Below are 24,474 nucleotides of genomic sequence, written 5' to 3' on the forward strand. Positions count from 1 at the left end.
TGGAAGCGGCAGCCCCAACTTGGTCTTAGCTCACTCCACGGCAAGAGATGGGTGTAGAGGACATGGGGCTAGTCATCCCAATGGTCACCTGTGGGCAAGAGGAGCCTGGAGTCAGCAGGATGCTGGGGCTGGAAGCACCCTGGGAAGGGGCAGTCTGGGATAGAAGAGGCTGACCTTTGAGGGAGCAACTAAACCACACTCAGCAGAGGCCCCTCACCCTTCTCTTCTCGGGCTCAGGGGATGGAAACATTCAGGGCTGCCCTGAAACGAACCTCCCAAGTGAATTCCATCAATGAATTGGAAGGCAGTGCAGGGAGGCCCAGTGCCCCCATTCCAGTGTCCTGCTCTCCCATTTCCCAACTCCCTCAACATTTTGCTTTCACCCTGACAGTCAAATGTGGGGCTATCTGCAAGTAAGAGAAGGGGGAACATGGGCAGAAATGTGTGTGGGGCACTGCGACCCCTCCCCTTCACCATGTTCCCTTTTCCTCACATATGCCTCAAAGCCTTCTATGAATCTTTATCTTAGAGGAGCTCAGTGCACTGAAGGCAGGTGGGGGTGGGGTGGGGGGTGATAAGTCGTTCAAAGCCACCAGATCGGGGCACTTGGGTGGCTCAGTTTAAGTGTCTGACTCTGTTTCAGCTCAGGTCCTGGGATGGTCTGGTACTCTGTGATCAGAGGAGTCTGCATGGATTCTCCTCCCCCTGCCTTCTGCTCGCTCTAAAGTAAATTGTCCTATTTGCGGGCATGCACCTACCTACGAGGACTGTGTAATAACCCCAAGAGATGGGTCACCCAAAGTTGTGTCAAGAGGGTAAGGACCTACTCAACCTGCAGTTCTCCTTCCTTCCCAAAGGTGTCCTGGAAGTGCCTGATGTAACCAGTGAATATTGTTTGCAAATGGTATCCTGTCCACTGCTGAGCAGCACCTCCCTCACAAGTCTTGAGGGTGGACCAGAGTCTGGGTCTACCTAAGGGACTATCCTCACAACTTGCCTTGCCCAAATAAAAACACTTTCCACCCCTTCCAATTACGTATTAACACTCGTCTGACCTGAAGACCTCAAGCCTCACAGTTCATTTTTAATAAACAGAAATGCGTGGAATACACTTGGAAACCAGATCAAGTCAATTTTTTAAAGTATGGTTCTGTCTCTACCACTACCTGGTCTTCTCAATCTCTCTCTTCCATAGGACTAAACCACTTGCCTCACAATCCAGAGGCTAAGCCCAAGTCATACAGATAGGACTCAGGTCCAGGCTGTCTTGACCAAAATTTCCTTCTCAGCGTGCCACACACACCTCCCAACAGTTTAGGGAACCATGTATCTCACTGGCAACTGGTTGGTTGGTGGTTAGGTTCTTTCCCACAGAACAGGGGAAAGACCCACTGGTGCCAGGGTCCAGAATAGTGCCAAAGATTATTATGCTGGAGCTTCCTATGGCCCAAACAGGCCAGAACATTCTTTAATGGGGTTAATCACCTTTCTGCCAGAGTTACTCGCAAATTCTTTGCTTCCTGGCTCAAGGTCCTAACTCTACCTGCACCCCCCCTTGATTTTAATATACCTATGAATTTAAGGACTCTGAATTCCACAAGAGGTAGGTCATGATATTGTCCTAGGGACCAGAGCATTTCAAGGAGCCCAACCAAAAAAAAAAGTCCTGACTAGATTTGAGAACAATTTCTTGTTATGATGAACCAGAAATACAAGATTCCACTGAAAACTGAACAGTTGACAGAATATGGTTGAACTTTAACTTCAAAGGGAAAAAGAGGGCCAAACAAAGCCAATGAATGGAGAAGCCCAGGTTTGGGATAAACACAAGGACAATAGCATTCCAGCACGGCATCTTTGGACTCCTAGAAGGTATCTGTCATCATTCTATCCCTTTCTCCGAGGCATCTGCCAAACCAAATGGCCATTTCCTCTCTATTGCAGGTGTAAGCCATCCTAACAGTAGCTTAGGACACGATACAAAGTCAAGAGCAAAGCTTATAGGCCTCATTTCAGGGTAGGAAGTGCACACACCCAGCAGCCCAGCACACTTGTCATGTGGTGTCAATGTACACAGAAGTGACTTTAATCACATCAGGTGTTACCAAGTGTAACCTGTTATGTGGCCCTGTGGCTATGTCAGTGTCCCTAATTTACTACACTGATGTAGTACACAGTGTGGCAGAATTCATTTCTGAGCTGCAAATTTTCTAAACACTTCTAAGAGGCTATTAAAGGTCATGTAGAACAGAACCTAGGCATCAGGAAGGAACCTAAGCATCAGGAAGGAACACTGATGGGCTCTTTCTGGGGCTTTTTCACATGGACACAGAGACAAGAAGAGGGTGTTCTAGCCACGAGTCCGCCACAATCATGTTCAAAGAGAAGTCAGAGCGATGGGGGGAAAAACCCCAAACACAACAAAACAAAACCCACGTCCGAGGAAAAAAGGGTTTCATACAACACAGTATCAAAAAAGTAAAGGAACACACTAAATGCACAAATTGGTGGCAAGTTAAGTCCATGGCCTATCGTGATAGGTCCTTCCAGCATCATTCAGGTTTCTTCTCCATCTGTTATCTCAAGGGTATTTACAGATGTGGTGACTTTTGAACAAGAGTCTCTCACAGGAGGGCGGGCAGGTTTCAATCATTAGTTTCTGGATCTGTTTGTGCCATGTAGGCATCCAACTCGGCATCCAGGTGTCCTTTTGTTTTCGACATGTACGCATCCAACTGGTTGTCCAGCTGCTCCTTGGTCAGTACAGGGCGAGTGAGGGCACCTCTCCCTCGTCCACGGCCTCGGCCTCGACCTCCAAAGCCCCCTCTTCCCCGACCTATCATCCCCCGACCTGGCCCAAGGGGAAAAAAAGGAAACAGTTACAAGTAGGTTTAACGGGTGATATGGCAAATGCCCCTCAGAGCAGCGGGGCCTAGCTGAGAAAGGCTGAAAGGGCAGGGCAAAGAGAAATCTGAAAAACAGGAAACACATTGGGTAGAAGCAACACACGGAAGCACACATAATGAATCCCTGTTTACATGCTCATCTCTAAATGCTATTTAAAGACTTTTTCTGTTGACAAAGAGAAAATGACTGACTAAAGAACCTCAACCTCTCCTAAAAAAAAAGAAATTATCTCAAGTTTGAGACCCATGTAAGTTCGTAATTAAAATACATTATAGGTCACCCCACTTAGTAAGACGGGAAGTAACGAGGGCACAGAGCAACAGGGGTGTAGGGCTAGACAGTTTTTAAAGTTAGCCTTATTGAAGATCTTTCTGGAAAATTAGCTCATCTCTCCTCAAACTTATTAACCCTAGTGAGCTGATCCCATGTCAGGAGACTGAGGAGTTATTGTGATATAGGAACAAAGTGAGAAGACGGGCAATGTATTTAGAGTCCCAGCCAATTCTATCTTAGATTCCAGCCACCTTATAATTATGGTTATCTGAGAGATAGTTTTAATGCACTTAAGAAAACATACGCAGCTTTCTGAAAAGCTACTTTAGACTCCCTCAGCCCTGTGATGTGCTCTCAGAAATGAGGTCAACATAATTTGGAAATGTGCTATTTCATCCTGAAACCCAAACTAGCTTGTTCTTTACTCATTAAGCCAACAATGAGTAATGGGAGAGAAGAAAACAAGTGCTTGACTATTAAATTTCCTTTCTTAACAGTTATTATCCTTTGGCAACTTCAAGGTCATAAATTATGGAAGACCCCACCACACAATATAAAAGGACCAAAGCAGATATACACAGGGGCTACAGGAACAGATTTTCTTCCCCCCTGCACAGGTGTTGCTGAGAGTTTTCCAGTAAGCTCTAAAAATCAGAAAAACCCCCACGAGATTTGGATTAATGATAGCAACACCATGAAATTCTTTTCCATCTAGGTCATGAGGTCACAAGACAAGTATCACTAAGCCTCAAAGGTAACATTATCAACAAGAGTCAGTCAGTTAACTGACATGGTATCTTCTTGCTTTCTACCTTGATTTAAAAAAAAAAAAAAAAAAAAAAAGGGGCGCCTGGATGGCTCAGGGTGCTGGGACAGAGCCCCACATCGGGCTCTCCGCTCAGTGGGGAGCCTGCGTGTCTCTCTCCAGCTCCCCCTACTTGTGTTCCCTCTCTTGCGGTCTGTCAAATAAATAAAATCCTTTAAAAAAAAAAAAAAAAGTCATCTCTGATTTCCTGTAGGTGCAAACTTTACCTTGACTTTAACTTGGCTTCAAAGTCAATATCCAGCTCCAATCTCATCATCCTTTTTAACTCAGCTTCATTTCTATACACCTCCCTCTTTATTTTTAGACTCAAAGTGGGGTTTTGAGAGAAGGACGGGATGTGTGGTGGTGGGGCAGGGACACAGAAAGGTAAAACCTCAAACTGACCATCCTGTCATTTTAACAATACGATTTAAATTACGAGAACCTGGAAAAGGACCTGGCTCTGACGTGCACCCGACCGGCTCTTAGACAACCCATGACAGACGTTTTGCACTACCAGCATGTGGATTTAGAAAATAGGCCAGTTTCAAAAAACGAAACAAGACAAACAAACAAGCCTGCCTATGACTTGAAGCTATGCAGAAAAGGCGGCTCTGAGTTTTGAAGGGAGAGAAGTAAGGGGGAGCTATTCTCTGAAGTTGGTAGCTGACTAACCTCTACCACCGATTCCGCCACGACCCATAGCTCCACGCCCTAGGCCCCCTCTCCCAGGACCTCCACGACCTCGAACACCACCTCTTCTTAAGCCCATTCGGGGAGCTACGGCTCGTCCACCTCGGAGCAGGTTTTGACCTTGGAGAGGAGGCATACAATGTATATGCAGGTAAATCCAAGAGAGACAAAGCAGACTCTAACCAAAGGAAGGCGGTGAGGGTTAAATGAGAGTTAATTCAGTTAATTTTTAGGTTGGGTGGGGGGGGCAAGCTGTACGCCGAGTGCGAACAGATCAAACTGCTCTTTATTCTATCAATTCAACAAGTCTGACCACAAACCCATTTTTGAAAGAAGCTGGGAGTTAATTAGTAAGTACACACAAGAAAATATCTACTGAATAATCAGGTAAGTGCCTAGCATTACGATAGATTAAAAATAAATAGGGTTCCTGCTCTCAATACATTCTTACAAGGGACAAGAACAACACAGGGAACAGTTGAACAGTGTCCAAAATGTAACACGTAGCTATGGGTCAATCTGTCCTCTCTTTCCCAAATTTAACAGTGTGTTTCACCAGCACAGAGATGGTTAGTTAAGATACAAGCCAAGGGAGCCAGTATTTCTTAGATCTGGACTTATTTCTAGAACTTGCATGTGCTTTGATTCAAGCAGCAGCAGGGTGTTTAGATGGAATGGAGATGACATGAATTACCTGTCGTTACGCAGGTCATAGCCTCTCACCATTGCACATTATCAGAAAGGGAATGGTATCGAGAAAAGACATGCAGCACTATTAAAAATATGTGATTTCAAAAGTTATTAATTATATTAATACAAATTCAGGCTTCAAGATGTTAAAACAAATGTGTCCATAGCAGCCCAAGAGAAAAGGGAGGGGTAGGCCCGGTAATTATCAGGTACACAGCACTGACCTCGGAGCGACATCCCGCCCCTAAGCAGGGTTCTGGTGGCACGTCCCCCACGTAGTCCTCCTCGGGGTAAGCCTCTCTGGATTATGGGTAGGCCTCGTCCTCCGATTGCTCCCCTGGCCAGGGTCCCTATGGGTCGGCCTAACCGTGCCTGGATGTTACTCTTACCCAGGCGCTGCTTTAAGCTCTTCTGGAAGAAAAGGTGTTGGGGGATTGAGATCAAAAAAGCATTCCAGTAGAATTCAGCAACCCAAAGTGCAGAGAAAAAGCAAGTAGGATGGCTGTGTGGAGGGAGATTAACCTGCCGTAGATGTCACAAGGACCCTAAATGAGAAACTAGCCTTTGCCTCAGGACATCATATAAGGGAAGAATTCTGATCCAGAGCCTTTACGAAAGCTCAATTACGGTCCTGTGACATTGGCACCAACACAAATTACCTCACTAGTTTGGCAGAAGCCATACACCACTCCTTGGAACTTAAGTTTGGTAAGGACTCCCACATTTCCAATCCTGGATTCTGCTGTTTTTGTACCACAGGTTGACAACGATACGACTTGATTCATACTTGCCCAAGGACTACCACTGTCTTCAAAGGCTTACTCAAACACCATAGGAAGTTCATCACACTCTGGGAAATATTTTAAATTATAAGTTCATTTGAATTCTTGTCAGTTAAAAACAAGATTTTTCAGTCAAAGAGGCCAGTGTGTTCCATTTTTCCTCTGAGTATCTATCTCCAGACGGTCCACTTTTTACCTTAAGATGTAAACACAAGAAAGTCAAACCTCCTTTCCTTACATTTCTTAAATCACTATTAATTCCATGTCTTCCCTTGCAAACAGCTCCAGTAAGCCAGTACGGTAAACTTTAATTCAAAATACTCTTATGTTCTCCAGAGAGAAAGCTACCTTGCATTAGAATTAAGACAGGTAACCCTATACTCACAAAACTCAGAGCCCTATTTGAGAACAAGGACACACCACTAATGGAGATTTTCAATAATCTGTCCCTCAAAGAGACCACATCTCGGTGAATTAAATTCCTTCAAAGGAAAAGGTGACTGTGTAGCCTTGGAACACAATCGAGGCCCAGCAAACCGTTTTCCTATAAGCCATCAGTCAGGGCGAGTGAAAAATAAATTCTGTGTATCCCTCAGGCTTGACCCGTAAATGACTTACCAATGGACTTTTTTTTTTCCCCCAACCACAAGCTGTGAATTATATTAGCTTTCCTAGCATAAGCTAATAAAACTGCTTCTATCAGAAGGACAGACTCTGAACATTATGCACCCAAGCATAACCAACCTTAAGAGTCTGTCGCAACACTCCCCTGACAGCACAACGATTAGGAGGTCAGGACATCATTCTACAAATCCCTTCTGTGGATGATCCTGAGTATGTATATTCTCCCCAAAATCCGTGCCTCTGCAGATAATGCACGTGGCTTAGATTCTCCCGTCCTATCCCTTCTGGCCGTCAATCGTAGTCTCTAACAGAGTTGGGTAAGCTTAAAGATGTCATTATCCACCTAGTTTTCATTCCAGAGCTGTACTGTATGCTAAGGTAGCCACAAGCCACATATGGCTATTTAAATTACAAGTTAATAAAATTTAAAAAGCTCCTCAATCATACTTGCCCCATTCTGAGTGCTCAACAGTCACACCTGGCTAGTAGCTACCGTATCTGGAGAGCAGATAAACAGATTTTCCTCCACTGTGGAAAGTTCTATCTGATAGCTCTGCTCCAGAGGCTACTTTCTGCCCAGCCTATATTTAAAGCTTCTTCTAGAAAGATCCTTTGGAATGATGTGTCAGAGACTTATCTTTAGCAATTTATAATAGCTAGTCTTGGAAAACAGTGGGGCCCTTTTTACTGCTTTCCTGAATCAGGGACAAAATACAGGAACTCCAAGCTTAAGGTAGCTGAAGCAGAGGCCTTGTTTATTTTTGGTCAGTGAGCCCAACAGTTCAGGGTGGGGTGGGAGGGTGTTATATTTAACTGCTGATTTAGCACAGCCATGCAGTGCGACCAGTTCAAGTCCTTACAGTTGCAATGGCATCGCCCTCCAGAACGCCCAGCCACAGCTTGGACAATATCCTTCCACAGCCATTGTCCGGACTTGCATATAAAGTCTATGAATAATAAAGAGCAGGTTTTATTTCAGATCTGAGTAAGGATTATCTCTTACTGGAAGTTTGGAAGAAAACCCACCAATTCTTACATTGATTATTCAATGCTCTCCCTCCATTTTTCTGACAAAACTCAGGTGCTGTGGAGACAAAGGGTCACCCTACTATTTCTATATTTTAGCACTAGAAATCTTTTGCCTTAGGCTATTCAGACTTCCTGTGCTAGGGGAGAAAGAACAAAATTATTTCCCTCATTTGTAAGTCATTTAACATGGAATAAGTAAAGGATTTATCTGAAGGTCATCTAAAAGAGAAACCAAAGTTTCTCTGTGGTAAAATCCAGTGAATCTACTTTAAGGGCAAAGGATCAGAAAAAAAAAAAAGAGATGAATACTCATTGATAACAGAACAGATCACACTTGATGGCAAACTACCTAAAAGAGAAAGACAACAAAAAGTTATATTGTACCATGACAAACTGGGAAATCTCTGAACTTCTCTTTCCTCCAGAGAAGTTTCTGCTTTTGCCCTGAGCCACTTGCAATCATCCTTCACGTCCTGACAGCCTCAGTAGACTGCCTGACAGAGATCACCAGCTGCTTCTGGAGCATTAGGACCCGTCCTCTCACCTGCTTAAGTTTTAATGCTGCCTGGACAGAGGGTCTATTCTCCATCTGCTGGGCCAGTCTTCTGTTTCTGGCACTGGCTAGCTGCTGTTGTTGGCTGCATCGAAGCCCGAATATTCACTGGCATCGCTGTTTGTTCTTCAGCATATTAGTAAAGCTTCAAGGTCGAACAGAATGGATGTTTAAATAAAAGCTTTATTACAAAACATTTATTGGCATTTTCATGGCTTGCTAGACCAGGAGCTCCAGATCCCACGAACTTTAAGTAAAGTGGTACACTTAGATCAAGGCTGAAGTGGGTTTAAGACTCCTCTGCTTCCACAAACTTGCAAGAATCAGAAACTTAGAAATGCAGCTAAGTGCAGCACATTCAATCAAAAGTGGCAACAAGGGCTCAGGTAACGGCTTCTGAGAAGTGGAAGGAACGAAAAACACGCAAGAAGCAGATATGACAACAACAAAAGACAAAATGTGGTTTCAAAGACAAACAAAGAAAGCCAAAACCTTGGGGGAACCTGAGGGTGCACTGTAAGGGCAAACAGAAAAGGACTAGAGTGCCTCACGGCCCATGCAACAGTCCACCCCCATGAATTGTAGAAGCGTATCTCATTTTCTTATGTATTTGTTCGCTTAGCGACATGCAAATACGGAGAATCGGTACTTCATGCCCTAAGATAAGAAGCACATACGCTTCAGAAAAGGCAAAAACATCCATACGTCTTTTGGTGGTCTAACACCAACTCAATAAAACCCATGGTCAAAGGCACTCAAAGAGTGCTCAGAAACAGAAACCGCTTTTAAGCACCTTTTCTTACTTTCAAATGGTTACTTTTCCTAATGCCAAGCGATGACTTTGGAGAAAATCAGATTATTTTAGTCGCTTAACAGCTTGTGAAGACACTCCTGTTATTTTTGTCAAGTAAGTTCAATGGCACAAAACAGAACGACACTTCACTGGGAAAGAATTTAACACAGAAACAAACTAAAAGCAGAGCTGAAAGAAAGAGAAATGGAGCAAAGCAAGTGCCTCTTACAAGGCCCAAGAACGGCACTCAAGGGCCTTCGGACATACCCACGGCTTGCTGCCTGCCTCTTACAGGCCAGACACAGCTGCTGGCCTCGGACGGGGCAGCAAGCCTACCGCAGCCAAGGGACCATGCCCCGAGCTGCAGCACCCCTGTATCAATGTAAAAACGTGAACAAGAGGGAGGGGTGAGGAGTCTCTCAAAACACATCCCACCAGGTAAGTACTTCAGACAGCTTAACACAGACATCTACTGACAAGGGGTTTTGGAACAACCGCCCGATTCGCTCTGTGTACCACATAAGAGGCCCCTAAGAACAGAGGTCTGTAGCCTTCTGTTGGTATTTAGCTTAAAACTGGTGTTTGTGCACCGGACCCCAGGGCCAAGTTAAGGAATGTTTTCTTAGGAACGAGCTGAGCTGCTGTTGGCTGCCTCACCGCTCATTTAGAGACATCTTGGTGGTGCTCTTTAGCACGACTTTCGGCGCCGACTGAGCAGCCATCTTCAAATCCCGAGGATCTGCAGGGGACAATAGGCAGAAGCCGCAGTCAGAGCAAGGACCCCCCGCCTCCGCAGGCGTCCACGACCCGGCCCAGCCGGCGGGGGCCTCCGGAGCTCCCACCCGGCCGGCGTCTCCCGGCGCACGCTCACAGGCCGCTCCGACGCCGCAGGCCCCACACGGCGGCCCCACACCGGGCCGGACGAAGCCCGACTCGGGCTTCCTCTCAGCAACCCCCCCAGCGCCCGCGAGCCCCGTCCCTGCGGGGAGGCCCGACCAGCGCGGGATGCGGGCCGGCCCCGGGCGGAGGGAGGACACCCCCCCACCCCCGCCCGCGCCGCCGGCTCCGCCCCCGGGCCCGCCGCGCCACCGAAACGCACCGAAGGAAACGGACGCCAGTGCGCCTCCCGGGGCTGCCACCACGGCTGCGGCGCGCGGGCCGGGGCCCGGCGGAACCTGACTTGACTTGGTGGGCGGTTGGTCAGAGGTGTAAGCGCTAGGCTGCTAGGTTAGCTCGCTGCTGCCGGCCGGCTGTCTGGACGGCCGGTCCGCCTGCTCGCCCGGCCTGCCCTTTCTTGCCTTGCGTCGCTGCCACCACTGCCGCCGCCTCCGACTCCTCCCGCTCGCTGCCCAAAACAAAATGGCCGCCACGCCCAGAGCCTAGTGGGACCGGCTAAAATGGCGTCGACGCAATTACGTCAGACGTCAGATCCGCGCACAGCGCGGTAGGGGCAGAAGAGGAGTCCTACGCCTGCCCGGAGGGTTGGGGCGGAGCCTGGGGAGAAGGCGGGGCCTTAGCAGAGTGGGGGCGGAGGGGCGTGGCCAGTGCGCGAGCTTTGCGCTGGAGCAGCTGCTCCGGGCCCGCCGCGAGGTTGTAACCAGGGCTGCTGAGAACCCTTTTGATCTTGGGGCAGAAAGAGGTTTGTTTTTCCTCGCGGCGCCCCGCCGCGGCTGAGGACGACCATCTGCGGCTCGGTACGTGGGATTTGCTTCGATGCCTCTTCCCGAGCCCCTGGGCCCGGATTCTGGACGCGGGCGCTCTCCCAGCTGTGCAGAGCCGTAGACGCCCATAGGCGCCCCAGGCAAGGCCAGGGCGCCGGACCCTACGCCAGTCACTAGTATCAATGCCTTTGCGTGTTTTTCTCTTCCTGAATATTGTTAAATCCGTGTGGGGGGCGGTGTCTTTGTGTCCCTGCTCTCCCTTCCATGCACTCCCCATCTGCCGGCCATTTGCGTTTTGACGCAGACCACACAGGATGTTTTTTACGCCTGGGTACACAGTAAACACACCCCGATGTTTGAGGGATGAGTGAGTGAACACATCTTCAGCCCTTCTGCATATACGTACATCACGATCCTTTCGTTTTCTTCCTAGCTTTTCTCTGTGTGTTTAATGGTCTGGCATTCTTACTGGACTTTACCCATGTGAGAGTAAGAGTCGTGTTTGTTCTGTGCCCTGTTACACCCCTAGTTCCTACACAATGTCTCTAGCACATGGTAAGTCCTCAGTAAGTATTCTTGGCAGACCGAAGGGAAATTCTTCTATCTTTGCAGCTGGAACTTTGAACACCTCACCTACCTTCCTGGGCCTTGAGGATTCAACTAGGAAGACGTAATGTCCCCTTGACCTCTCTCCGAATAAGATCACTTCCCAAATAAGGTGAATTGGGATTGAGGAACCTTGACTTTCTCATTCACTCCCAGACCCCAAAGGAGACACACAGCAGCTGGCTAGAGAAGAGCCTTTAATGAAAGTTGAGCCGCAGGCTTGGCCCTCTACTCTTGCACCCTTGATGGAGGGTGGACAAGGGTAGGAGTGCAGGGAGGAAAAGTGGAGTGCGGGGGAATCAGGGAAGGGGAAGGGCGCTGCCCACTGGGGCTGTCTGCTTAGCTGTTCTCCCAGAAAAAGTTGTTACAGGCCACTGTGAGGGCAGCCACCAGCACCACGTACTCCTGGAAGTCCACCTCCCCATCTCCATTCTCGTCTAGCTCTTTCATCACCTTGTCCACGGCATCTGCATCTTTCTGGGCCTGGGAGGGAGGAAATGAAAAGGGAGATGCATAGTACTGAATCAGGGGCAGGGGGGCGGGTGGCTGATTGGGAAGAAGGAGGCAGAGAAGAGCAAGAGGCAGAACTACATGTAATTATGGGACTGTTGTGAGTCCTTCCTTAAAACTAACATTCCCAGCCTCCTGTTACCTATAGAATAAACCCCTTAACAAAGCAGAGCACTACCAGCATTTGTTACCATATTTTGCGGGCTTAGAGAAGCTTTACAGGGGTTGTCTTATAAAATTGTTAATTCTAACACAAATAGTATGAGGTAGGGTTCATTATTCCCAAATTAACAGCTGGTGGTTGAATAATGCACCCAAGTCATACAGCTGGAAGGTGGGAGGGTCAGAACTGGAGCCCAGGCCGGATAGAACCTTCAGGCTGGCGCGCTTTCTCCTGGCTTCTTCACCACAGGGCCCCTGTCAGCATTTGCAACCTACTTTGCTGCATCCTTCGCTCTGGTCAAAACTACTGAGCATGCTCCCATCCTTTCTGCCAGGCATTTGTTCATGCAGACACCTCCTAAAATGTCTACATTTATCCTAATAATATTCCCATGGAAACCCATGGCTCAAGTGCCTGCTCCTTGGAGAAGCCCCCTTCAGCCAGGTTAGTATTGTCCCAAAGTTCTTTCTGGCAACTGTTACAGCTCTGAGTAGTTCCTAAGTGGCTGGCCCCAGACTTCACGGGGAGCTTCCGGTCACCAGACTGGGGCCTCTTTCATGGGTCAGTCTTCCCCTTCTAGACCGTGAGGCCTCTTTAATGATGCATCTGCATGGGTCCTAGCACTTCATATGTGATTAACAAATTCGGGTATTTTGTCTTGAACCAGAAGACGTGGGGAAGCCCAAAAAATCCAGGAGAAGTCTGGGAGAAGAGGAAGACTGGAGGAGCTGGGCTGGGGTGGGCGGGTGGGCGGGAGGACCCCGGGTGTTCCTCCAGCCCTTGCCCATCCACCCTGCCCCCCACCCGTCCCACCCGCCCACCTGCCCCCCACACCGCGCTCACATGCAGGAAGCCCGAGAGCTCCGTCTGCAGCAGCCCTTTCAGCTCCTTCTTGCTCAGCTTGTACTTGTCTCCCTCCTTGCCCGAATGCGCGTGGAACACATCGATGAGGGTCTCCATCGCTGTCTCCAGCTCAGAGCCCATCTCGCAGCTCACCTACCCCGCCCCCAGCAGGGAAGCAAGTTGGGGACCCAGCTCAGGGCATCTGGGGTTGGGGTGAGCAGAGCCCTCAGACCTGGCCCCTCCCCTGAAATCGCCTTGAGATCAGAGCCACACTGCAGTTATCTCTCCCTGGGACCTTATGATGTGGGAACCCAAGGAGGCCTAAATCCGGGCTTGTTCTCTGTGTGCCTCATTCCACATCCCAGCAGAGGGAGTCAGGGACTGGGGCCCTGGAGGTAGAGCAGCTGGAGCAGGCTGGCTTGAGGGGCCGGCAGTGGACTCTGCAGTGGCTCCCGGCTGCTTGGGTGAACACTAAGGAGGGTAGGGCAGGCAGGCGGGGACGGTCACAGGACACTGCCGTGCTCTATTTTTACCCTGCCTTGCCCTTTTAGCACAGCTGAGTTCTGTGGCTGGGGCGGTGGGCTGTGTTCTCCTCTACGGCCTTGATTCTGTCGTCTCCCTCCAGCAAGGAGTCCGATGGAGAGAGTGGCAGCCAGAGGGGCCGGCCGCAGACTTCATGGGGAGGGGGAGAGGCCTGCCTCTGGGCTTCCTGTCAGCAGACTGGGCCTCCTTGGGTCCTCCACTCTGCTCTCTCTGAACAGGTCACTTCAGCTTCCCTGGGGGGCACCTCTTACTTCTCTGCGGTGTCAGGCCTTCCATCCGGTGATGGTAAGAAGGGAGAGAGGAATGACCAAGCCCTTCCTCAGAGCCAGGGCTCCCAGCGAGGGGGAGAGGAGACCTCTGGGGCCTTGTCCCTCCCGTGGCCCACTCCCCTGTCTAGGCCCAGCCTGGATGATGTGAGGACAATGGCAATGGGAGAACCCGTCTGATATATGCTGGGGGAGAGAAAAGGCTGAGTATGTCCTCTGAAGGGGCTGGAGAGAAGAAGAGGAAAATGGGGGGTGTACTGAGGCGAGGGGACTGCCAAGCCAGCGGGCCTCTTTCTTTTGGCCTCGGGATGGTCATCCCCTCCGCAGCCTCAGGGGACAGCTTGGGTGTCTCAGATCAGGTGTCCTTGTCCTTCCCCAGGCCTGGGGGGCTGAACAATGGGCCCTGATCGGATGACATTCCCCCTTTACAATGGGAACCTTGTGAGTGTCACCTGAACTCTGGACAAGAGAAGGAGTTGTCACAGAGACATGGGGAGATGGAACCCAAGCCGGGACTGATGGAGGGGATAAGGATGTTGTGGGGGAGGGCTGTTGGTGGCTCAGTTACTGGCCCCATCCAGGAGTTGCCTGGAGCTGTTGAGCAGCCTGGGATTTTCTGTAGGGTCTTGGAGAGGACTCTGGCAGGGAGGGGCGGACAGGAAAAGAAAGGGAAAGACTTGAAAGAGAGAGGAGTCTGGAAGTCTGGGCCAAGAAAGGAGGAGGAGAAAGGGAAGGTCATGTGAAAGGAGAGTTGGGAGTGGGTATAGTACCCTAATGCCCCCTTCTCTTCATCTCACATGGTCCATGCTCTGCCACCCCAGACTTCCTGGGGACCTGAGCCCTTGGCAAGGCTGGGAGGTGGGGGTGAGGACAGAAGCAATAGTTCCCTTTGCTTTCTTATTCTTACCCAACTGGGAGCAAGGTGGGATCTGGCTCCCTTCCCCAGCACCTGGGAGATTGAGGGAGCCTTGGGAGGCCATTCTGTGGTAGGAGGCCCTCATGTCCTGGGAGCTTGGTGGCTGGGCTCCCCACTGGCTTCTTCATTCTTGGAGGAATACCATGGACCTCCCTCCGAGAGGTCTGACCTTCGTTGGCTTCCCTGCACTACTGTCCACACCTTGTCTCCCCCAAATCCTCAGCTGCTGTCACTTGAACTCCTCCCAGCCCCTCAGGCCAGCACAGTGCGATTGTCTCCAGGCTTTCAGAGCCCCACTGAAGTCCCCTTTCCCCCAAGCTGGCCACAGCAGAGACCTAGCCCAGATGACGCAGGATACTCACTGTCAGCCTGGACCTGAGGTGGGAGCAGGTTCTGGACAGACAGACGAGTCTGCAAATGTGGCTAAGGGAGCTGTGTGGGGAGACCTGTCTGCGGTCCTGCCCCCGCTACCCCCCCACCGGCTCCACCCCTTCGTAGACAGACACCCAGTGCGGCAAGGGGCCAGGAGTGGACAGAGGCGCCCTCTGTCTCCAAGGCTAGAACAGGCTAGCCTGTGTCCTCTTGTCCAGCCTCAGTTGCCTCCCCTTGCCTGCTGGGCCCCAGCAGGCAGGGCCCAGGAGGAAGGAGGGGGTGAGAAAGGTCCTGGGAGGGACCTGCGAGGGCACGGAGCGGCCTCCCCCCACCCCCACCGAAGCGCTGGCAGGATCGGGAGGGTCCCGCCGAGGGGTTTCAGTGAGGGGACCGCTCAGGGAACCCTTAGATCTTGGGAGTCTCACTGAGGGGTTTTAGTCTGGCCCCCCGCTGAGGGACTTCAGTCCAGGGGCTCTTCCTCCTCAGCGGGGTTCCCCTCGGTGTGTGGGAGCCCCTTGGGGGTCTTGGGCCGCAGGGTCCCTGTCAGGGTCTCATTCGGAGGGGCGTCTGTGGTGCTTCTCAGGCTGAACGCCCCTCCCTCTCGGGCCTCTAGGACGCAGAGCGGCCCGGCGGCCCGCGCCTTCCCGCCTCCCCCCCGCAGAGGGGCGCGCGGGGGCCGGCGCGGGGGACCCGGCACCCCGCCCTGAAGCTGGGGGGTGGGGGGAGGCGGCCGGGAGGCGGGTCTGGGCGGTCTCCTCCCTCCGCATCCAGGCGCAGGCCGGACGCCTCCGCGCTGGGTGGGGGCTGTGCTCGAGCGGCCCCGCGGCCCCTGCGCCGGCCGCCCGCCGCCCCTGCCGCGGTGAGTCCGGTGCCCCGACCCTGGGGCCCGGCGCCTTCCCGCCCCGGGGCTCTCGGGGGCGTCTGCGCGAGCCGGCTCGTCCGGGGGCTCGGGAGGCGGCGTCCCCTTGGAGGGCAGCGGCGGCCGGGGGCCGAGGAGCCGGCTGGGCGCTGTGCCCGCTGCCCCCGCGGGGCGGGGTCTCCGCGGCCTGACCTTGACCGCCGCCGGCCGCCCGCCTGACCCCGCGCTGCTCCGCGGGGAACAGCGGCCTCGAGCGCGTGGGCCCCGCACAAATAGGCGGTGGAGCCCGGCCGCCTCGTGACCCCGTGGGGGCCGGGTGAGCCCCCAGGAAAGGGCCCTGGGGACTGGAGGCCGCAGAGGGGCCGCTCCAAAGTGCCTCCTCTCAGAGAGGTCTCCGGCTCATAGGACCGCCACCATCAAGGGGTTCCCGAGACACCGGCGCTTGGAGGGGACCACTAGGCTCAGACCTAGAGAGGATGGGCTTTCTGGAAGCAGACACCCCTGCCCACGCTGGTCCCCTGCCTCAGGCTCCATCCCTGTCCCCTGTCTCCTTCCCCACAATGCTGCTTCCAGGCAGGGGCGGGAGGAGGCAATGCCAAGGCAGGGGCCGTCCGGTCTGTTCTGACTCTCCCTTTCCTCCCCTGCCCTACAGAGCCCTGATGGCGGCAGAGCCGCTGACGGAGCTGGAGGCGGCCATTGAGACGGTGGTCACCACCTTCTTCACCTTCGCGGGGCAGGAGGGCCGGAAGGGCAGTCTCAGCATCAATGAGTTTAGGGAACTGGCCACTCAGCAGTTGCCTCACTTGCTCAAGGTAGGTAGGGGTCTCTGGGCCTCAGATTTTGGAAGACAGTGGCTGCGGGACACGGTGGCTGGGAGGTGATGTTTCTGGGCACATAATGTGACTCCAGGTGTGTGGCGGAGAAGGGTGTGGGTGGCTGTATGTGTAGCTTGGGGACACTGCGCTGGTGAGTGTGCAAGTGCCTTACTGGGCTTTGTGCTCCTCTCAGTGCTGCTGGAAGCCCGTGTGTGCTCTGTGCCTCTCTGGTCTCATCTCCCCAGAACGGGAGGGGAGCCAGAGTTGGGTTCCAGGAGGGCTGTAGACCATCAGTGCTAGAAGGAGGCCAAGAGAAAATACAGTCCAAATTCCTCACTTCACGTGTATAGAAACTGAGGCCCAGCTGTAGGAAGGGGTTTGTCACAGATGGAAACATAGCCCAGTTCATGGAGTGATAGAACCTCAGTGAGGGTGGGGGGCTGTAAGAAGGATTCTTTGACTACTTCTCACCCACTCTGGGAATCCCCTCAGTAATGTGACTGATAAGGTCACCCCTTTTCTCCTACCCGCTGGGCTGAGTAGGGCTGAGTAGGAGCATGGAGTTCATCTCTGAGTTGCCTAATTACAGCAGGCTGTCAACAGTCTCTTTTATACCCTTTCTGAGAATTTGCAGGCATGTGAAAGTGTGTGGATATGGATTTTTAAAAAAGATTTTATTTATTTATTTGACACAGAGAGAGAAAGAGCACAAGCAGGGGGAGCAGCAGACAGAGGGAGAGGGAGGAGCAGGCTCTCTGCCGAGCAGGGAGCCTGATGCGGGGCTCGATCCCAGGACCCTGGGGTTATGACCCTAGCTGCAGACACTTAATAGACTGAGCCCCCCCAGGTGTCCCTGGATATGGGCTTCTTAAAAAAACCACAAACATGGGGCGCCTGGGTGGCTCAGAGGGTTAAAGCCTCTGCCTTCAGCTCAGGTCACGATCCCAGGGTTCTGGGATCGAGCCCCGCATCGGGCTCTGCTCAGAAGGGAGCCTGCTTCCTCCTCTGTCTCTGCCTGCTTCTCTGCCTACTTGTGATCTCTGCCTGTCCAATAAATAAATAAAATCTTAAAAAAAAAAACAAAAAAACCCACAAACATGTCTTGGAAACTTAGTCTGTCATCTGCAAAATCTGCTACATCCCTAGACTTACCAGACTTTTCCCTTCCTTTTCTCTCCGGAGACTTGAGACTCTAGGGTCAACAGTCCCTGTAGCTTTGCCACATGGTGACTGGTTTTATCTTCAAATCTGAGTTCCTCCAGGCCTGGAAATGCAGGAAGTGACCTCTTAGCTTTTTGTCACTGCTTCCAGATCTTTGTTTCTTCTTCTTCCTGCGATGCACAGCTCCTTGGAACCTGCCCCCTTCTTGCCTCCCTTGTGGGTTCAGCTCCTGCTTTACTGTTTCTCATCATGGCTTTTGTTGGGGTCCTCAGTCGGCACACACAATTCATTGCACACCGGGGCCTTTCAACTTTCTCAACCCCTAGCTTCCAAGGATTCTGTCCCGGTTCTGAGCACCCACTCCTCTGTTCTTGCTACAGATCCTATCATTACCAAAATAATGTACCACCTCCAGAATCTGTTTCAAGCCTCCTTCTCCCTGAGTACCACCTCCTGCCATTCCAGTTCTGTTCCTCCACTCAGTTTCCTTGGCTCTGTGGGGACCGTCAGGCTCCTGACCCTGTCAGGTCTCCTTTCCCCTGTCATCCCCTCATGCCCTCTGTTTTCTTCCCACTCAGCTGCGTTCTACGGTCAGTCCCTCGGCTCCCTCGATCCTTTCTCCCTGTGCCGGTTGACAGAATCCCAACCCAGGTTAAGTCCAATCTTTCACCTCCATTAACTTGAGGGTTAGAGCTGCCATTCTTTCTCAGATCCAAAATAAGGCAAAAATATCCATTCTCAAAGGAAAAACAACCTCATCAATTTCTCTGTGGACCGTTCTGCCCCTGCACTTGCGTAGCGGAGTCTGGCTGCAGGAAAAGGTGCTGGCATGTTGACTTGTCCCACTTTATTATTTTAGTTATTATTATTTATTCTATTGAGTATAGTTGATACACAGTGTTGACTTGTCTCTCTTTAATTCTGTAACAGACTGCAAGGGGGCCATTGGCACAGCCGTCACCATTCGCCAGCTCTTTCAGATGATAATTTCACAACTTTTCCTCTCCAACTCTAATCCCTCTGTCCACATTGTCTCTCTCTCTGAGAAATTTTCTGAGAAATTTTCTCAGAGAAAATAAGAGCAATCAGGAAACTCCTATGTACTGTCTCCCCAAGCCTATGAAGAGCAGTGTTGAGCCTGCCTGCTTGACTCCCGAGGCATCAGTCTCCCCCCAGGCAGGCAGTCCCTCCTCTGCTGTCCGACTCCGTCCTTTCTCATCCACTAAAACCTGGACTCTTAGAGTTCCTCCTCCTCTGTCTGCACATCATCAGTTTTCCTTCTCCACTGGATTGTTCTGATCCGTTTCCCAATACACTGTCCTATCCCTCATCTTAAAAAAAAGAGAAAAACCCAGCCCTCTCTCTTGGGTCTGTAACTCCCTCCAGCTGTCTTATATCTCTGCTCCCCTTTATAGCAAAACTCAAATGCAGCAAAGTTACACTGATTTGCCCTCCTGGTCCAAAATGCTCACTCCTGAGGCGCTGGCTAGTCCTCTTCCTCGCTGAACTCCGATTTCTGCTCAAATGACAAATTCTCAGCTTTCCCTTCCTTCTCCTTAGAATGCAAAGATCACCGCCCTTGTCCTCTATTCCTTTACCCCCTTTATTTTCTTTTGCAACACACCCATCACAACTTGACTCCTGTACACACTTGCATGTTACCAAGAATGAAGGAAAGGACTCGCTCACTATTTTATCTCCAGCGCTTAGAGCAGATACACAGTGAGTGAAATTGAAAAAAAAAAAGCGTGTGAATTTGAAAAATATAAAAGGTTTAAAAAAAGAATAAGAATTGTTGAGTAAGTAAACAAATAAATGCATCTTACCTACTGTTCTACAAATACCTTTTTAAAAATGGAACCATGGGCCACCTGGGTGGCTCAGTCAGAAGAGCGTGTGACTCTTGAACTCAGGGTTGTGAGTTTGAGCCCCATGTTGGATGTAGACATTACTAAAAAAAAAAAAAAGCAAAATAAAATAAATCTTTTTTTTTTTTTAAGATTTTATTTATTTATTTGACAGACAGAGGTCACAAGTAGGCAGAGAGGCAGGCAGAGAGAGAGAGGGGGAAGCAGGGAGATGCGAGGTGGGGCTTGATGAGAAGGTGCGGGGCTCGATCCCAGGACCCTGAGATCATGACCTGAGCCGAGGGCAGAAGCTTAACCCACTGAGCCTCCCAGACGCCCCCAAATAAAATAAGTCTCAAAAAAATCCTGTAGGTATTTAATAGGATCATATAAAATTATATTTCAGGGAAAACTGACATCTTGACACTACTGAGTCTTTCAAAAAAAGGGGTACATTTTTCTAATCATGTTTTCTCTTATATTCTTCAGTTCATTTTTCTTCACAAAAGCTTAATAGATTTCTTTTTTTTCTTTTCTTTTCTTTTTAAAGATTTTATTTATTAATTTGACAGAGAGTGACAGAGAGCGAGAGAGGGAACACAAACAGGGGGAGTGGGAGAGGGAGAAGCAGTCTTCTTGCTGTGCAGGGAGCCCGATGTGGGGCTTGATCCCAGGACCCTGAGATCACGACCTGAGCCGAGGGCAGAAGCTTAACCCACTGAGCCTCCCAGACGCCCCCAAATAAAATAAGTCTCAAAAAAATCCTGTAGGTATTTAATAGGATCATATAAAATTATATTTCAGGGAAAACTGACATCTTGACACTACTGAGTCTTTCAAAAAAAGGGGTACATTTTTCTAATCATGTTTTCTCTTATATTCTTCAGTTCATTTTTCTTCACAAAAGCTTAATAGATTTCTTTTTTTTCTTTTCTTTTCTTTTTAAAGATTTTATTTATTAATTTGACAGAGAGTGACAGAGAGCGAGAGAGGGAACACAAACAGGGGGAGTGGGAGAGGGAGAAGCAGTCTTCTTGCTGTGCAGGGAGCCCGATGTGGGGCTTGATCCCAGGACCCTGAGATCACGACCTGAGCCGAAGGTGGACGCTTCACCTACTGAGCCACCCAAGCGCCCCCATTTGTTACTATTTTATTTTATTGAATTTTTTTCTTTTTCTTTTTTTTAAGATTTTGCTTATTTGACAGAGACAGAGAGACACAGCGAGAGAGAGAACACAAGCAGGGGTGTAGGAGAGGGAGAAGCAGGCTCCCTGCTGAGCAGGGAGCCCGATGTGGGTCTCCATCCCAGGACCCGACATGGGGTCCCGGGATCGTGACCTGAGCCGAAGGCAAACGCTTAATGACTGAGCCACCCAGGCGCCCCTGTTTTATTTTTAAATTTTTAAGTTTTTAATTTTTTTGGCACCCCTGTTTTTTTTTTTTTTTTTTTTTTTTTTTTAAGATTTCATTTATTTATTTGACAGACAGAGATCACAGGTAGGCAGAGAGGCCAGCAGAGAGAGAGGGGAAGCAGGCTCCCCACCGAGCAGAGAGCCCGATGCGGGGCTCGATCCCAGGACCCTGAGATCATGACCTGAGCCGAAGGCAGAGGCTTAACCCACTGAGCCACCCAGGTGCCCCGGCACCCCTGTTTTAAATGGGATCTTTCTTATCCTTTCTGACTGGTTAATATTCATACCCCTAAAAAGCATTGGGTTTGTGTGTTAATATTGTGATCAGACACTTTATCATTTCTAATAGTTTTTTGGGGGAAGAAATACAGAGGAGTGGATAAGAGCATAAACTTTGAGTCAGAAAATCTAGGTACAAATGCAGATTCTAGCTTGTTATCCCTGGTCATTTACTCTTTCTGAGCCTTAATTTCTTATCTGTGAAATAGACACGTAATAACATCTCCCTTGTTGGATTGGCTTTGCATTTAGTAAGTATTTATTGAGCACCTACTGTGCCCTGTGCTGACACTGCTAGGCTTTGGGTTACAGTGACGAACCGGCATCTGCTATGTGCCAGACATTCTCCCCGGCCCTGGGCTTGCAGTGGCGACCAAAGTGGACAAGGTCCCCGTCATTCCAGCACAGTATGGAGTTAAATGGAGTAAGGCATGTCCTGTGTGTAGAATAGGCCTTGGAACAGCCAGCACTGTTCAGTGCTCACAGTTGCTGAGATGGTACTCATTATGCTCTTGGTTTTTCCTAGCTCCGCAATTATATATTTGCTGATATAGTAAGAGGTAGGTTTGGCTCTTCTCTCCTCATACTTATGCCTTTTATTTCTTTCTCTTGATTAATTGTATGTTTCCCTCCTCCCAATATAATGTTAAACTGGGCATCTTTGCCTTCCAGGGACAATTCTTAGAGTGTTTTGCAGTTAAGCATGATTGGGGGGGTGCCTGGGGGGCTTAGTCGGTGAAGCCCCTGCTTTCGGCTCAGGTCATGATCCTGGGGTCGCCCCGCATCGGGCTCTCTGCTCAGCAGGGAGCCTCCTTCCCCCACCCTCTCTGCCTGCCTCTCTGCCTACTCATGATCTCTCTCTCTCTCTCTGCCAAATAAATAAATAAAATCTTTAAAGAAAAAAAGCGTGATTGTGGCTTTTACAAAGGTCTTGCTTAGCTTTTCTCTGAATTAGCTTTAGTTTTGGGCCCTCTGTGGATCTGGCGGTCTTTGCCTTCGAGCAAATGCTGATGGAAATACTGAGCTTTGGGCTCTGCCTGCAGCACCTTCTCCAGTGTGACGCCGCCAATCTGTTGTTCCACAGACTGTCTTGGTTGTGATTGTTTATCTAGTAACAGATCCTTTGATCCTGGGTCCAGTATACAGTATCCTTTGATTTCACAGGACTGTCCTGACAGACTTTGTCAAGGACAAAACCAGATACTCCACGTCTTTGCCATTCCTCTGATCAAACAGGCTAATGACCAAACCAGAAAAAGAAATGAGATTATGTTGGGTTTATGCAGATGAGCAGCTTAGGGCTGTGAACTTTTCTAGCTTTCTGGGAAGGAGGAAGTTCTGAGAAGGCTCTGAGGATGGCCAGAGTGGGTCCCTGCCCCAGGGCTCGCCAGGCGCCGTTGAGCAAATGGCAGGTGCGATGGTGAGCTGGGTCTGCCTCACCTGTGGGCATCTCTTCCCAGCTCTGCGTTCGGGGACGCCTCGTGTGTGCCTCACAATCGGCCGTGGTGGGACTATTTACACGGTGGCCAACACTACAAGCCAGGTCCCCTACCTCCTTTGGCGGCCGCCACCCTTGGAGCCCGACAGGTGTGGAGAGCCTGTGAAGACCAGACACCATGGCCCTGCTGTCCCCGGGCCACAGTGGGGCAGCTCCTGTGTGATGAGAACAGAGGTTGGCGGCTATTTCCTCTCTCCCTGTCTCGAGAACCCTCACTTCTAACCCCAGCCTTTCCTTTGTGTCTCCTCAGGACGTGGGCTCCTTAGATGAGAAGATGAAGAGCTTGGATGTGAATCGGGACTCTAGGCTCAAGTTCCATGAGTACTGGAGACTGATAGGGGAGCTGGCCAAGGAGATCCGGAGGGAGAGGGCCCTGGAGACGCACAAGAAGTGAAGCTCCTGAGCAGGATAGTGCTTGGCAGGGCCGGCAGGGCAGAACCCCCTCGCACCGAAAAGCCTCTTCCTTGAAACACCCTCTCCTCTTTCTGCTCTTGGAAGTAGACAGTGGGAAAGTTCTGCCTTGACGCAAGAGTGGGTCCAAAAGTTATGACCTTTGGGGCTCCTGGGTGGCTCAGTTGGTGAAGCAGCTGCCTTCGGCTCAGGTCATGATCTCAGGGTCCTGGGATCGAGCCCCGCATCGGGCTCCCTGCTCAGTAGGGAGTCTGCTTCTCTTTCCCTCCACTGCTCCCCCTGCTTGTGCTCTCTCTCAAATAGATAAATAAAATCTTAAAGGAAGGTTATGAGCTCTTTAAGGACCAAGAATGTTAGTTGTCTCTGAATTCTGCAGCGGCTCACACTGGTTCTTGCGCGGGGTGGGTGCTCAGTAAGGAAACGGTGGATGAACGAGCATATGGAAGGAAGGGGACAATCTCTGGGGTGGGTGTGGTGAGTCCTGTCCTTCTGGGTACCTCCTGGGGCATGGTCTCAGTCCCACTGTTCTTATTCCTGGGCTTTGATCCTTGGGTGTTAATGAGAGCCTGGAGCTGTGCTGGGCTTGCTGTCCTCCAGGCACTAACCTGAACACAGCCCTTGGAGGTACTACTATTTTTCTTTTCACATTTTTATTTCAGTTCTAGTTAGTTAACATACAGTGTGGTCATGATCTCAGGAGCAGACCTCAGTGGTCCCTCACTTCCACACACCACCCAGGGCTCACCACCACAGGTGCCATCCTCAGGCTTGTCCCCGTCTAGGCCCCACTTCACTCCAGGGAGGCGATATTTGTAAGTCCTGTGTTAGAGATGAGGAGACACGTTTCAGAGAGGCTGAGCACACAAAGACAAGAATACGTGGAACTGGGTTGATGTTCCATAGCCTCTGTGATGAACGGATCCTCTCTGGGTGGGAAACTTGGGAACACTAGGCCCTCCCTCCTCCCTCCCTGGGTAGCAGGGGAGAGGCGGAAGAGCGGACACAAGGTTCTGGTATGAAGACTGGCATGGGCAATGGTGCCCCTCTCCCCATCCGCCTTGGCTTGAGGGGCGTATGGTTTGTGTTGCCCGCCAGCGGAGCGAGCCGAAGCAGGGCAGCCCGGTGGGTAAAGCCTTCCAGCGGCTGTCGCTGCTGGCGTCTCG

The 24,474-nt window shown here is 50.6% G+C and overlaps 3 protein-coding genes across 9 annotated transcripts; 1 reads left to right on the forward strand and 2 right to left on the reverse strand.

The window, feature by feature from the left end:
• Window positions 1-1,671: 1,671 nt before the first annotated feature.
• CHTOP (chromatin target of PRMT1) lies at window positions 1,672-10,525 on the reverse strand. The gene is given in 7 exon segments (XM_047703809.1): window positions 1,672-2,851; window positions 4,661-4,798; window positions 5,593-5,779; window positions 7,635-7,721; window positions 8,348-8,501; window positions 9,807-9,888; window positions 10,249-10,525. Coding segments are annotated over 6 exon segments (837 nt in total). The 5' UTR covers window positions 9,872-9,888; window positions 10,249-10,525; the 3' UTR covers window positions 1,672-2,645.
• A 184-nt stretch (window positions 10,526-10,709) lies between these two features.
• On the forward strand, window positions 10,710-23,659 carry S100A13 (S100 calcium binding protein A13). 6 transcript variants are annotated; one of them, XM_047703814.1, is made up of 4 exons: window positions 10,710-10,843; window positions 11,423-11,528; window positions 16,541-16,700; window positions 23,151-23,659. In XM_047703814.1, the coding sequence occupies exons 3-4, from the start codon at window positions 16,548-16,550 to the stop codon at window positions 23,292-23,294; spliced, it is 297 nt and encodes a 98-aa protein (XP_047559770.1). In that variant the 5' UTR covers window positions 10,710-10,843; window positions 11,423-11,528; window positions 16,541-16,547; the 3' UTR covers window positions 23,295-23,659. The 6 variants fall into 6 exon arrangements, with proteins under 6 accessions (XP_047559770.1, XP_047559768.1, XP_047559769.1 ...); XM_047703815.1 differs by lacking the exons at window positions 10,710-10,843; window positions 11,423-11,528 and adding exons at window positions 15,789-15,883; window positions 16,090-16,102 and having other exon boundaries at window positions 16,524-16,700; XM_047703812.1 differs by lacking the exons at window positions 10,710-10,843; window positions 11,423-11,528 and adding an exon at window positions 13,500-13,760.
• Window positions 11,597-15,149, reverse strand: S100A1 (S100 calcium binding protein A1). 2 transcript variants are annotated; one of them, XM_047703822.1, is made up of 3 exons: window positions 15,020-15,149; window positions 12,933-13,085; window positions 11,597-11,899 (listed from the first exon to the last, which is right to left on the reverse strand). In XM_047703822.1, the coding sequence occupies exons 2-3, from the start codon at window positions 13,071-13,073 to the stop codon at window positions 11,756-11,758; spliced, it is 285 nt and encodes a 94-aa protein (XP_047559778.1). In that variant the 5' UTR covers window positions 13,074-13,085; window positions 15,020-15,149; the 3' UTR covers window positions 11,597-11,755. The 2 variants fall into 2 exon arrangements, with proteins under 2 accessions (XP_047559778.1, XP_047559779.1); XM_047703823.1 differs by having other exon boundaries at window positions 12,933-13,096; window positions 15,020-15,144.
• Window positions 23,660-24,474: the final 815 nt, after the last annotated feature.

This window comes from Lutra lutra, chromosome 15 (assembly GCF_902655055.1).
Source record: "Lutra lutra chromosome 15, mLutLut1.2, whole genome shotgun sequence".
Classification (NCBI taxonomy): Eukaryota; Metazoa; Chordata; class Mammalia; order Carnivora; family Mustelidae; genus Lutra; species Lutra lutra.

Excerpts from the sequence above, each read along its gene's own strand:
- S100A1 (XM_047703822.1), bottom strand. The coding sequence starts at position 13,073 with ATGGGCTCTGAGCTGGAGACAGCGATGGAGACCCTCATCGATGTGTTC. Across the intron at positions 11,900-12,932 it reads AGCTCTCGGGCTTCCTGCAT|GCCCAGAAAGATGCAGATGC; the intron begins GTGAGCGCGGTG and ends CCTCCCTCCCAG.
- S100A13 (XM_047703814.1), top strand. The coding sequence starts at position 16,548 with ATGGCGGCAGAGCCGCTGACGGAGCTGGAGGCGGCCATTGAGACGGTG. Across the intron at positions 16,701-23,150 it reads AGTTGCCTCACTTGCTCAAG|GACGTGGGCTCCTTAGATGA; the intron begins GTAGGTAGGGGT and ends GTGTCTCCTCAG.